This window comes from Culex quinquefasciatus, chromosome 1, assembly GCF_015732765.1.
Source record: "Culex quinquefasciatus strain JHB chromosome 1, VPISU_Cqui_1.0_pri_paternal, whole genome shotgun sequence".
NCBI classification, from domain to species: Eukaryota; Metazoa; Arthropoda; class Insecta; order Diptera; family Culicidae; genus Culex; species Culex quinquefasciatus.
The window spans coordinates 16,601,960-16,615,170 of NC_051861.1; the positions used below are offsets into that span (position 1 = coordinate 16,601,960).

The 13,211-nt window shown below is 48.0% G+C and overlaps 5 protein-coding genes across 6 annotated transcripts in view; 1 reads left to right on the top strand and 4 right to left on the bottom strand.

Moving 5' to 3' along the window:
• Nucleotides 1–355: 355 nt before the first annotated feature.
• On the bottom strand, nt 356–3,273 carry LOC6051151 (probable cytochrome P450 304a1). Its single transcript, XM_001867599.2, has 3 exons — nt 2,520–3,273; nt 2,108–2,376; nt 356–1,022 (listed from the first exon to the last, which is right to left on the bottom strand). Exons 1-3 carry the CDS (start codon nt 3,170–3,172, stop codon nt 397–399), a joined length of 1,548 nt encoding a protein of 515 aa, XP_001867634.2. The 5' UTR covers nt 3,173–3,273; the 3' UTR covers nt 356–396.
• Nucleotides 416–13,211, top strand: part of LOC119768737 — a 70,293-nt gene continuing 57,497 nt past the window's right edge. Inside the window, exons 1-2 of one of the 2 annotated variants that reach the window (XM_038259643.1) lie at nt 416–431; nt 2,430–2,461. The gene's annotated coding sequence lies outside the window, so the exon portion shown is untranslated. Of the gene's footprint in view, nt 432–2,232; nt 2,360–2,429; nt 2,462–13,211 lie in introns of those variants that run through there. The other variant, XM_038259633.1, reaches the window with a different exon arrangement.
• Nucleotides 3,750–4,769, bottom strand: LOC119765893 (probable cytochrome P450 304a1). The gene is made up of 3 exons (XM_038250089.1): nt 4,671–4,769; nt 4,404–4,623; nt 3,750–4,060 (listed from the first exon to the last, which is right to left on the bottom strand). Exons 1-3 carry the CDS (start codon nt 4,767–4,769, stop codon nt 3,750–3,752), a joined length of 630 nt encoding a protein of 209 aa, XP_038106017.1.
• LOC6051150 (probable cytochrome P450 304a1) lies at nt 5,110–7,032 on the bottom strand. The gene is given in 4 exon segments (XM_038259656.1): nt 5,110–5,538; nt 5,541–6,002; nt 6,065–6,333; nt 6,390–7,032. Coding segments are annotated over 4 exon segments (1,404 nt in total). The 5' UTR covers nt 6,902–7,032; the 3' UTR covers nt 5,110–5,377.
• LOC6051149 (probable cytochrome P450 304a1) lies at nt 7,180–9,404 on the bottom strand. Its single transcript, XM_001867597.2, has 3 exons — nt 8,521–9,404; nt 8,016–8,284; nt 7,180–7,957 (listed from the first exon to the last, which is right to left on the bottom strand). The coding sequence occupies exons 1-3, from the start codon at nt 9,171–9,173 to the stop codon at nt 7,332–7,334; spliced, it is 1,548 nt and encodes a 515-aa protein (XP_001867632.1). The 5' UTR covers nt 9,174–9,404; the 3' UTR covers nt 7,180–7,331.

Consider the following 13,211-nt stretch of genomic DNA (forward strand, 5'->3'; position numbering starts at 1 on the left):
AAAAATTATGACAGTCATGCCATGGTACACTTTTTTTTGTAATGTTGGTACTACTGCGCGATTTTGAAATTCCGGGCATGTACCATTCGTAACGCCATGTTTGCTTAAAATCTGGAATCAGCTTAAATTGTTCCTTGTTTACCAGTTATTGTTCAGTCAAACTTCTGGGAAACGAATATTGAAAACAGTATCTTGCGTGCCCGTAATGATCTGCCATAATGTACACTCATCAAAGACATACTTAGCAAACTGGTGCGATTATTAAATAAATTAAAACGACATTGATAATTTGATGAAATTAGAGCTATATAGTATAATATCGTTGTCATCAGTGGCAAAGGATTGATCATAAATCAACAGTCAACCTGTAGTTTAATTTTAGTTTTAAATTCAATCTCATCGTGGCTCAAACTTCAACCAAAAATCGGCAGGTGAGATGGCCACTCCAGTCGATCGTGCCCCAAGATCGGGTTTCTTGTCCGAGCCCGGCTGTCGCAGGTTGAAGTTCTGAACGAGTGCAGCCACAACCAAAAACATAGTATTGCGCGAAAAGGTCTCGCCAGCGCAGAGTCGCTTCCCGGCTCCAAACGGAACGGATACGTCCTTGGCCAAAGACATTCGCCCGTGTGAATCTAGAAACCGTCCCGGTCGAAACACCTCCGGATCTCCCCAGATGTCCCACTGGTTGTGGATCGCGTCGAGGCCGAGCATTAGGATAGTTCCTTTTGGAACGTCGTACCCTCGAAGGGTCGTATCCTGCTGAGCCATGTGGGCGAATCCGGACGGGACCAGCGTGTCGATACGCATGGCTTCGCGCAGGGTTGCCTCTGTGTACGGCAGGTTGATACGGTCATCGAGGGTTGGTAGCCGACCGTGACCTACGACGTTGTCGATTTCTGCTTGCATTTTGGATAGGACGATCGGGTTGAGGAGTAAACGTTGGAAGAGCAAAGACAACTGGATCGATACACCGGCAATGGCTGCGACGAAGAAGTCTGCCAGAGCGACGATTAGCTGATCAACTGTTTCGGGTGGGGAAGATATCGTTTAGATCTTGGTTTCTAGTTCTTGTTACAATCACTTAGCTTAGAAAATTGTAAGTATACAAAAAAATATTACTGTAATGACAAAAGTAACTTACTTTTGAACTAAAAAGTGCTGAAAATTTGCTTCACTCAAAGTTTTTTTCTTGTTTTAAAAACGAAAACTTTTACTGCTACAGTTTTGGAAAATCTCACTACCAATAGATTTAAAAGTTTTTACTTTTAATACGACTGGATTATTTCTTTCATTTTGTCGTTCTCGTGTAATCGTGTACGCATGCCTAAGTCCCAAATGTAAACAAACATGTTGGTAGTGCCGGTGGTTACCATCGGTAAACTTGAAAAAGGGTTAGAATTACCCCCCTTACCTTGGTAGGCAGAATCCTTTTTGAGGGGTACTTCTGATTTTGAGTGTGCAATAGAAAAGTAAGCAAATTAGTGGCTTGACGTATGGTTTGGAATATTTCAAAATCTACCGTAGATTGAGGTAGTTGACGTTTCCATATCAAAGGTAAACAAACAACTGCATAGCAACGTAGCCTGTGTGGATCAATAGGGACGTGGCGTTACATCGTGCTGCCACCTGGTTTTTTGAGGTGCGAAAGTGGAAAAGTGCTGAGTCATCGTCTAAAAATAGTCGGCGTCCTATCTCGACCAGCAAAATTAAGTCGATAAAGTAGTCGGTTTCGATGAGAAAAAGTGGAAAACGTGGTCTAAAAATAGCGACGCCATCCCCCCTATCGGACCGCGCCCTGGACTCACAATCCAGAGGTCGCCGGTTCGAATCCCAAGGCGGACGCAAAAATTCTAAGTGTAAATATAGGTATTCGGTGCCCTCTCTCCGTACCATACCTTCACACTTAGGTGACCCGGGAGGCGGAATCTTGTCGCAAAAAGAACGATACACGCCTGTGGATTCATTAACGAAACCTCAAGGTTTAAGAGTGCCACATTATAAAGTTGTTTTGTCGACTTTTTCTAAGCAATTACTTATCCTTTAAACACAACTTACTATTCTAAGCTAAGTGATTGTAGCTGGGCCATTACTCTTATTGAGAACTTACCCTGAAAGCCGAAACCTTCCTTCTTGGGCTCAACCTTCTTCATCTCCTGGAAGTACAAATCAAGAAAGCATCGTACGTGACTTTCCTCGTAACTGTCCAAGTGCTTCCGGACAACGGACTCGATGAACGCGTTCAGGCCCATGCTGGCGTTCCGCAGCCGGGTGTAGTTGGAAGCATGCGGGAACAGATGTCGGATCCACGGGATCAAGCTTAAGACAGTTCCGTAGTCGTCGCCGTGACGTAGGAACGCCAGTGCGTGCTTTCCGACCCTGTTTGCAGACAAAATATCGCTTAGTAATCAAAATTTTCTTTTTATTTACAGGTTCTTGTGACTATCAGCAGAGGCGTTCAAAGGTAAGCACCCCTTTAGAAATTTGTTTCCGCGAATTCAACGAAATCTGGTAGAACTTACTCAAACAATGGTGCCGCCTCAGCTCGATCAATCCGCTCCCCAGACAACACGTAGAGAAACGTGTTGGCGAAGCATCCAAACAGCACATGCGGACACTTGACGGAACCATCCGGCGCGATAAATTCCCCCTCGTGCTCGTACTTTGCCCCATACCGAACCATCTCGATCAACGTCCGAATCTCGCAGTCTGTTTCCACTTCCAGTTCGGCAAACCTCCTACCAAACCCAAAATCCCGCAGATATCGTAGCATAAACCATCGCTGCTCCTTCCAATCCGGTCCATCGGTCAGGAGGATTCCCCGCCGTTCGAAGGTTTTTTCGCGCAATCGACCCAGAAACAAATCCGGTCGTCCGTCGAACTCCACCCGGGTCAGCACCTCCTTGACGGTGTCGTAATCATTCACGAGAATTGACGGGTAGCTGGCCAAGTGTATTCCGACTAGCTTTGTATTGTAGAAGTTACTCAGCCAAGCGGCAGCTTTGTGGAGGTGCTTGTAGTTGATCATCAGCATGATTCCGTAACCTCCTAGCAGGGGCAGTCTGGGAGGTCCCTTCGGGAAGTTCTGTGGACGTCCAAAGAGAAATCGATAGCAATAATACGCCGCCAGACCGGCAGTGACCATCCAGAGGAGAGTGGTAGACGTTACGAGCATGGCTTTGATGAACCTTCCGTTACACGTTCGTCAGCGATAACTGAGGCGAACCCCGTCAGGAGTTATTCTTATGAAATACGCTTCAACCCTTGATATCATATCGTCCTGCTCTCGGTAAGTGTTTACTTAGCTATTAGACAATATTTCTCAAGAACGTCGTATTGCTGTGCAAACCTGAGATAGGTCGTCGGTCGCGCTCGAGGTGAACTCACTACGGTCAACGTTGTTTGCCGCTCGGGGTTCTAATTGGTCATAACTGTATTGTAGCTCTGTGTTAGGAGAGTTCTCAAATTGCGGCACATGTGTGGAAGGAGTGGCGCGTGTTGATAAACGATTTGATACAAAGTACACAGCAACTCGTTTATATTGTCGATCGGCAGCATTACAACCCAATTGGGAGCGTGTTTTGTGATTGATGGCGCTATTAGCATTATACAAATGAGATGCAATTTGGTCTGACGGTGGAGTATATTGATTAAACTTTTATTTGCGACAGATTCATTCGGTTTATCGTGGTTCAAACTTAATCCAGTAATCCGCCGGTGAGATGATGACCCCCGTCGATCGAGCCCCAAGATCAAAAACATGGTATTCGGAATAACTCCGGATCACCCCAAACGTCCCGCTGGTTGTGAATGTCGGTGAGGCCCAACATCAGCAGGGTTCCTTTCGGAATGTCGTACCCTCGGAGGGTAGTGTCGTGTAGGACTACGTGGGACATTCCGGACGGGACCAGCGTGTCGATCCGTAGACTTTCGCGTAGGGTTGCCTCGGCGAACGACAGTTTTATGCTATCGTCTAGGGTTCCGTCGCCGATTTCCCTTGCATCTTGGCTAGGACTTGTGGGTTGAGGAGTAGGCGTTCCAACAGTAGGGCTGTTATTCGGATCTTTCGCGGGTCAAAAACGCAATCAAATTTCGTGGACTGTAAAACGCGTGTTTATTCTCCGAAAACTTATTGGGAATGATCTCCTAGCCTACTGCCCGTCCTAACCGGAAATCGCTCGGTCGCAAGAAAAAATCAAGCTAGCTGTCAAACAACAGGGCTGTGCATCACCCTACACTCTACCCAATTTTGGGTAAACAAGGGCTAATAGAGTTATCTACGTGCGCATGTATTGCGTGTACATACACGAAAAAGATTGAGATTAAATTTTGTCCGGCCAGCAAAATCAAATGGTGCGCTAGTGTGTGTACGCGAAACGTCATAAAGCTCAATTGAGTCGTTGCACCGAAAGTGGCCGGGAAGAAAAAGTCCACCAAGGCGAGGATCATCTCATCTGTCACGAGACCGTCATCGTGACTGTCCAGGTGCTTCTTAACGATGGAATCAATGAACGCATTCATCTCCAAACTAGCCTTCCGGATGTGGTTGTAGCAGGTAGCGTTCGGAAGCAGATGTCGGATCCACGGGATCACGCTTAGCACGGTACCGTAGTCATCGCCGAGCCGCTGAAAGGCGTCTTTACCGACTCTAAACAGTTGGGCAGTTTCCGCACGGGTCCGTCGGTGAACAGGATCCCACGCCGTTCAAAGTTCTTCTCACGAATCCGTGCCATGAACAAGTCCGGCCGGTCGTCGAAGTCAACACGGTTCATCTCTTCCGTCACGGTGTCAAAGTCGTTCACCAGTAGTGGGTGCTGGACGTCAAGGTCGAGCTTTTATAAATGTCCGTCTGTTCGTCATCTGGCGCGCTGATAATGGAACCGGCTTAGTGGGTTGAATCTTGTTTTGTTTTTCTTGCACTCTTCCCAATTAAAATGGAGGGGGATTGTAAAACGCACTTATCTCACCGGGGATATCAGCGACTAAATCCTCGAAAACAAACAGGTGTACTGTGCGTTGAATAAATAAGTTGGAAGCGTGGTAACATCGAGATCCGCTAGAGGTTGACCTAGGTCAATCAGTGATGATTCGCAGTTAGAACGAGTTACGATATTTTTACAATGGATTTTTTTTCGATCTCATTTATTTTGGCGTTTGAAACCGGACAGACTAGCATCTATATAATTTGTTGTTGGTGATGGTGAAAGATTCGGCTAAGCTATTCGTCGACTTGCTTCAGATGGGTCGTAAACTTTAACGACCCTGTTTTGCAGAGCACGTAATTTGCAAACTTTTTAACAGTATTGCTTGGGAGGCGTGGTCAGTGATATCTCTTCAAGGGCTTTCAACAAGTATTTGGGACAGTTGAAACTTGCAGTGGTCATCGCGGCTCAAATTTTACCCAAAAATCTTCCGGCGTAATGATGACCCCCGTTTGTCGCGTTCCAAGGTCAGGCTTCTTATCGAATGGCCGCTGCTTCAAACTAAAGTTCTGCACGAGGGCTGTCACCACCAGGAACATGGTGTTCCGGGCGAAGGTCTCCCGGCACAGAGCCGCTTCCCGGCTCCAAACGGCACGGACACATCTTTAGCTAGTGAGAGGCGTCCTTGCGAGTCCAGGAATCGTTCCGGTCGGAACACTTCCGGATCGCCCCAGATGTCCCGTTGATTGTGGATCGCGTCGAGACCGAGCATCAGAATAGTTCCTTTCGGGATGTCGTACCCTTGGAGGGTTGTGTCCTGAAGGGCCATGTGGCCGATTCCGGACGGGACCAGCGTGTCGATACGCATGGCTTCACGCAGGGTTGCCTCCGTGTACGGCAGGTAGACGCGATCATCGAGGGTTGGTAGTCGATCGCGACCAACAACTTCGTCGATCTCCTTCTGCATTTTGGTTAGAACCTCCAGATTGAGTAGCAAGCGTTGCAGCAGCAACGACCCTTGCGATGCTGATGCTGCAATGGTTGGTAGGAAGAAATCGGCTAGTGCGATGATCAGCTGATCATCTGAAAGAAAGAGAGGAAATCCTGCCAATGTACTTATCCCCAACAAGTCACCTGTAACCTACACTGGAAACCAATTCCTTCTTCCTTGGGCGCAGTCTTCTTCATCTCCTGAAAATACAGATCCAGGAAGCATCGTACCCGACCTTCATCGTGACTGTCCAGAAACTTCCGGACAACAGTAGCAATGAACGCGTTAACGCCCCGATTAGACTTGCGAATGTTGTTATAATTAGTAGCGTTCGGAAACAGGTATCGGATCCACGGTATCAGACTCAGTATCGTTCCGTAGTCATCTCCGCATCGCAGAAACGTCATCGAGTGCCTTCCCAGACTGTAGAATACTCTAGCTGTTTACTCGCTTTCAATCAAGGGTCTACAAACACTTACTCAAATAGTGATTCAGCGTTTGCGCGCTCAATTCGCTCTCCAGCTATCACGTAGAGCAGCACGTTGGCAAAGCATCCAAAAAATACCTCCGGACACTTGACAAACCCATCCGGACCGCAAAAGCCCCGTTCATGCTCGTACCTCGACCCGTCCCGGATTATGTCGATCAACGTCCGTATCTCGGCTTCCGTTTCCACTTCCAGCTGCTCCAACCTCCTACCAAACCCAAAATCTCGCAGATATCGCAGCATAAACCGTCGCTGCTCCTTCCAATCCGGTCCGTCTATGAAGAAGATCCCCCTCCGCTGGAAGTTCTTTTCGCGTATTCGGACCATATACATGTCCGGCCGGCCGTCAAACTCCCTTCGGTTCAGTACCTCCTTCACGGTGTCAAAATCGTTCACCAGGACCGTTGGGTAGCTGCCGACGTGCAGTCCGATCAGGTTGGATTTGTAGAACTCACTCAACCGGGTAGCGGCCTTGTGCAGATGCTTGTAGTTGATCATCAGCATGATCCCGTAACCTCCTAGGAGGGGTAGTCTGGGAGGACCTTTGGGGAAGTTGGGTGGTCGATCGAACAGGTACCGGTAGCATCGGAAAGTTACCAAGCAGATTACTAGCGAGCATAGTAAAATTGTTGCGATCATCCTTACACCTGATCGATTACTGGTCTGGTTGAACACTCTAAAGGTGCTCAACGCCATCATTTAGCTTTATATATAATGGTTGAGCGTGACACGCAAGGTTTCTTATGGATTGGTTCTTTCGTGAATATTTATCATTGCCTCGGTCACATCATGGTCTACACCTAACCATTGCATTATGAGTTTATTTGTTCGTGTTTTATCAACAAAGTTTTACGTCTAGTGTAATAAGTACTTATAATTAATTCATCATTATCGACAGTGATCCCTAAAACTAAATTAACTTCTCATAATCATCTCATCGTGGTTCGAATTTCACCCAAAAATCTGCCGGCGAGATGATGACTCCCGTCGACCTTGCCCCCAGATCGGGTTTCTTGTCCGTAGGTCGCAGTCGCAGGTTGAAGTTCTGGACGAGACCTGCCAGAACCAAGAACAACGTATTCCGAGCGAACGTCTCCCCGGCACAGAGTCGCTTCCCGGCTCCAAACGGTACGGACACATCCTTGGCCAGCACGAGTCGTCCTTTCAAGTCCAGGAAGCGTTCCGGTCGGAACACGTCCGGATCGCCCCAAACGTCCCGCTGATTGTGCATGGCGTCGAGTCCCAGCATCAGTATCGTTCCCTTCGGGATGTCATACCCTCGGAGGGTCGTGTCCTGCTGGGCCACGTGGGCGATTCCGGACGGAACGAGTGTGTCGATTCGCATGGCTTCGCGAAGAGTCGCTTCCGTGTACGGCAGGTTGATACGGTCATCGAGCGATGGTAGTCGGCCGTGACCTACGACGTCGTCGATTTCCGCTTGCATCTTGGCGAGCACTTCCGGGTTGAGCAGGAGACGCTCGAACAGCATTGCCATCTGGGTCGTTGCTCCGGAAATGGCCGGGAAGAAAAAGTCCACCACGCCCAGGACCAGTTGATCATCTGTGAAGGGAATATTTTGGTGAATTCTTCAAATCTTAACAAACATAACTTTACTTACACTGAAACCCAAAGCCATTCTCCTTGGGCTCGGTCTTCTTCATCTCCTGGAAGTACAGATCCAGGAAGCACCGCGCGTGGCCTTCCTCGTAGCTGGCCAGATTTTTCTGGATGACGGTCTCGATGAACGCGTTGACGCCCATGCTGGCCTTCCGGATTTGGTTGTAGTGGGTACCGTTTGGGAACAGATGTCGGAGCCACGGGATCAGGCTCAGCACGGTGCCGTAGTCATCGCCAAGCCGCTGGAACACCATTGCGTGCTTGCCGGTTCTGGTGCATAAATTAGACTTGAGTTAGTTAGTCATTCACTGAGGTTGAACGTAATCTAGTCCGTTTAGTAAACATCATTCTATCATTGAGTCTGTCAATACTACAACCTTACTGAGGATCTTCACTTTCATCACTATCGACCTCGATCTGAGTTCCTCGACCTGATCCGTCCGTCACATAAGCACTCCACCATGGCATAACTGATATCACTACTAGTAGAAATGCACTCAACTTACTCGAACAAGGGTGCAGCTTCCGCGCGGTCCATCCGCTCTCCGGACAGCACGTGCAGAAATGCGTTCGCAAAGCATCCAAAAAGAACATTCGGGCACTTGACAAACCCATCCCGATCGATAAATTCCCGTTCGTGGTCGTACTTGGCCCCGTACCGGATCATCTCGATCAGGTTCCCGATCTCGGAGCTGGTTTCCGCTTCCAGTTCGTCGAACCGGCGACCGAATCCGTAATCTCGGAGGTAGCGCAAGATGAACCACCGTTGCTCCTTCCAGTCCGGGCCGTCGGTGAAGAAGATGCCTCGCCGCTGGAAGTTCTTTTCGCGCATCCTGGCCAGGAAGAGATCCGGCCGATTGTCGAACTCTACGCGGTTCAGCACTTCCTTCACGGTGTCGAAGTCGTTCACCAGGACCGTTTCGTACTCTCCGAGGTGTAGTCCGACAATGTTGGTCTTGTAGAAGCTACTGAGCCAGGCCGCGGCCTTGTGCAGGTGCTTGTAGTTGATCATCAGCATGACTCCGTAACCGCCCAGCAGGGGTAGTCTGGGAGGTCCCTTGGGGAAGTTGGGTGGCCGTCCATACAGGTACCGGTAGCACCGGAATGCCACCAGTCCTACCACAACCGTCCATAGCAGGATGGTGGGCGTTAAGAACATCTTTTCACAGTTTTCAAACTCTTGTCACGTTAAAGCTGAACGTCGCGAGGACCATTCCCGGTCCATAGTCGAACCGTAACTAAGTGGGTCCTCGACGACGTAGTCGGGCTTTTATAAACCTCTCGCAAGTGCGTATCACGAGAGGGCTGCTGATAAAGAAACCCCCAATGGGTCAAAGTGAGTAGTGCTTGTAGTGCTCTCCGTCTCTTTCCGTAGATGTGTCATAAAAGTGCGCAGACCTGTCGTACAGTGGGAAGATCATCCGCGGTGATTAAAGTCCCCGAAAAACAAATTGACTGGTGCGGTGTGCATGGAATAAACAAACAATTTGGGAGCGTACTATCAATCCTTGGCCTTGGATAGTGCAATTTACAAACATTGATTGGAGTTGTGGTTTAATATTTCATTGTTTTTGTATAAAAAAAGTTCAAGATGGTATGTCAGAGACATAACCGAAAGACATAGGACCAAACAATTTGAATGTGTTTTTGGATTGCTAGTGAAATCTGAAATAAGATTATTTTATTTTGTTTCATAGATTTGTCGGCAAAATTGTCATAAATGTTCTCCCAAGGTGAACCTTCTATGAGGGCACCGGCAACTCCAGGTTGTGGCCACTACGGTCGAAATGTCAATTTTCATGTTCAGTATCAAAACCATGAATTTTGATATCCATATTGCCACAACTCGTATGGTTCTGTTAAAGACCCTCCGGGCCCCGGGGAAACCTGCTTTGAGATCACCGGTCACTCAAGGTTGTGGCCACTACTGTCGGAATGTCAATTTTCATGTACAGTATCAAAAACCATGAATTTTGATACCAATATGCCACAACTCGTATGGTTCTGTAAAAAGTCCTCCGGGCCCCGGGGGAACCTGCTTTAAGGGCACCGGCCACTCCAGGTTGTGGCCACTACTGTCGAAATGGCCATTATGTTCAGTATCAAAAACCATGAATTTTGATACCCATATTGCCACAACTCGTATGTTTCTGTAAATGTCCCCCAGGCCCCGGGGGAACCTTCTTTGAGGGCACCGGCCACTCCAGGTTGTGGCCACTACTGTCGAAATGGCCATTATTATGTTCAGTATCAAAAACCATGAATTTTGATACCCATATTGCCACAACTCGTATGTTTCTGTAAATGTCCCCCCAGGCCCCGGGGGAACCTTCTTTGAGGGCACCGGCCACTCCAGGTTGTGGCCACTACTGTCAAAATGGCCATTATTATGTTCAGTATCAAAAACCATGAATTTTGATACCCATATTGCCAAAACTCGTATGTTTCTGTAAATGTCCCCCCAGGCCCCGGAGGAACCTTCTTTGAGGGCACCGGCCACTCCAGGTTGTGGCCACTACTGTCGAAATGGCCATTATTATGTTCAGTATCAAAAACCATGAATTTTGATACCCATATTGCCACAACTCGTATGTTTCTGTAAATGTCCCCCAGGCCCCGGGGAACCTTCTTTGAGGGCACCGGCCACTCCAGGTTGTGGCCACTACTGTCAAAATGGCCATTATTATGTTCAGTATCAAAAACCATGAATTTTGATACCCATATTGCCAAAACTCGTATGTTTCTGTAAATGTCCCCCCAGGCCCCGGAGGAACCTTCTTTGAGGGCACCGGCCACTCCAGGTTGTGGCCACTACTGTCGAAATGGCCATTATTATGTTCAGTATCAAAAACCATGAATTTTGATACCCATATTGCCACAACTCGTATGTTTCTGTAAATGTCCCCCAGGCCCCGGGGAACCTTCTTTGAGGGCACCGGCCACTCCAGGTTGTGGCCACTACTGTCGAAATGGCCATTATTATGTTCAGTATCAAAACCATGAATTTTGATACCCATATTGCCACAACTCGTATGTTTCTGTAAATGTCCCCCAGGCCCCGGGGAACCTTCTTTGAGGGCACCGGCCACTCCAGGTTGTGGCCACTACTGTCGAAATGGCCATTATTATGTTCAGTATAAAAACCATGAATTTTGATACTCATATTGCCACAACTCGTATGTTTCTGTAAATGTCCCCCAGGCCCCGGGGAACCTTCTTTGAGGGCACCGGCCACTCCAGGTTGTGGCCACTACTGTCAAAATGGCCATTATTATGTTCAGTATCAAAAACCATGAATTTTGATACCCATATTGCCAAAACTCGTATGTTTCTGTAAATGTCCCCCCAGGCCCCGGAGGAACCTTCTTTGAGGGCACCGGCCACTCCAGGTTGTGGCCACTACTGTCGAAATGGCCATTATTATGTTCAGTATCAAAACCATGAATTTTGATACCCATATTGCCACAACTCGTATGTTTCTGTAAATGTCCCCCAGGCCCCGGGGAACCTTCTTTGAGGGCACCGGCCACTCCAGGTTGTGGCCACTACTGTCGAAATGGCCATTATTATGTTCAGTATCAAAACCATGAATTTTGATACCCATATTGCCACAACTCGTATGTTTCTGTAAATGTCCCCCAGGCCCCGGGGACCTTCTTTGAGGGCACCGGCCACTCCAGGTTGTGGCCACTACTGTCGAAATGGCCATTATTATGTTCAGTATAAAAAACCATGAATTTTGATACCCATATTGCCACAACTCGTATGTTTCTGTAAATGTCCCCCCAGGCCCCGGGGGAACCTTCTTTGAGGGCACCGGCCACTCCAGGTTGTGGTCACTACTGTCGAAATGGCCATTATTATGTTCAGTATAAAAAACCATGAATTTTGATACCCATATTGCCACAACTCGTATGTTTCTGTAAATGTCCCCCCAGGCCCCGGGGGAACCTTCTTTGAGGGCACCGGCCACTCCAGGTTATGGCCACTACTGTCAAAATGGTCATTATTATGTTCAGTATCAAAAACCATGAATTTTGATACCCATATTGCCACAACTCGTATGTTTCTGTAAATGTCCCCCCAGGCCCCGGGGGAACCTTCTTTGAGGGCACCGGCCACTCCAGGTTGTGGCCACTACTGTCGAAATGGCCATTATTATGTTCAGTATAAAAACCATGAATTTTGATACCCATATTGCCACAACTCGTATGTTTCTGTAAATGTCCCCCCAGGCCCCGGGGGAACCTTCTTTGAGGGCACCGGCCACTCCAGGTTATGGCCACTACTGTCAAAATGGTCATTATTATGTTCAGTATCAAAAACCATGAATTTTGATACCCATATTGCCACAACTCGTATGTTTCTGTAAATGTCCCCCCAGGCCCCGGGGGAACCTTCTTTGAGGGCACCGGCCACTCCAGGTTGTGGCCACTACTGTCGAAATGGCCATTATTATGTTCAGTATCAAAACCATGAATTTTGATACCCATATTGCCACAACTCGTATGTTTCTGTAAATGTCCCCCAGGCCCCGGGGACCTTCTTTGAGGGCACCGGCCACTCCAGGTTGTGGCCACTACTGTCGAAATGGCCATTATTATGTTCAGTATAAAAACCATGAATTTTGATACCCATATTGCCACAACTCGTATGTTTCTGTAAATGTCCCCCAGGCCCGGGGAACCTTCTTTGAGGGCATCGGCCACTCCTGGTTTTGGCCACCACTGTCGAATTGGCCATTTTTCATGAGAACCGCCGCATCATCGCGACTTCCACGCCGTCCGCTTCGCTTGGATTTCCTCCTTCTGCTGCTGGTGGTTCTTCCTTCTGGTTGCTGGTCCTCTTCTTCTATTGGCCGCTGCTGCTGCTGCTCCGCGCCGGCCCGACGTGCACAGTTCGAGTGCTCGTTCCAAAGTGACTTGCTTTTGCGAAATTTTCTGCTTAAATAGCGGCACAACCGGAGAACGGCACAAAAGGGGCGCGGTCTCGAATGCATACGCTCGCTCTGATTGGTCATCTGTCCGATTTGTACCGAAAAATTACTCATTTTGATTGCATGTTTTAAGTGCTTTAACTATGTTTAGTCAGACTATCTATGTAGTTAAACAATAGCTGAAGTCTTCCTCTTTCGATTGGTGGTCCAACCATCTGGATTGATTCACAGGAAAAAGATATAAGCGTTCAAAATGTCCCC

Bases quoted from the DNA above. Each gene is read 5' to 3' on its own strand.
- LOC119765893 (XM_038250089.1), bottom strand. From the start codon at position 4,769: ATGAACCGTGTTGACTTCGACGACCGGCCGGACTTGTTCATGGCACGG. The intron at 4,624-4,670 runs GTGCGGAAACTG...GACGCCTTTCAG, and splicing joins TCCTGTTCACCGACGGACCC to CGGCTCGGCGATGACTACGG. The intron at 4,061-4,403 runs GTGCAACGACTC...GACCCGCGAAAG, and splicing joins TTTCTTCCCGGCCACTTTCG to ATCCGAATAACAGCCCTACT.
- LOC6051149 (XM_001867597.2), bottom strand. From the start codon at position 9,173: ATGTTCTTAACGCCCACCATCCTGCTATGGACGGTTGTGGTAGGACTG. The intron at 8,285-8,520 runs GTAAGTTGAGTG...TTTATGCACCAG, and splicing joins GAAGCTGCACCCTTGTTCGA to AACCGGCAAGCACGCAATGG. The intron at 7,958-8,015 runs GTAAGTAAAGTT...TTCCCTTCACAG, and splicing joins GAATGGCTTTGGGTTTCAGT to ATGATCAACTGGTCCTGGGC.
- LOC6051151 (XM_001867599.2), bottom strand. From the start codon at position 3,172: ATGCTCGTAACGTCTACCACTCTCCTCTGGATGGTCACTGCCGGTCTG. The intron at 2,377-2,519 runs GTAAGTTCTACC...GTCTGCAAACAG, and splicing joins GAGGCGGCACCATTGTTTGA to GGTCGGAAAGCACGCACTGG. The intron at 1,023-2,107 runs GTAAGTTCTCAA...CACCCGAAACAG, and splicing joins GGAAGGTTTCGGCTTTCAGG to TTGATCAGCTAATCGTCGCT.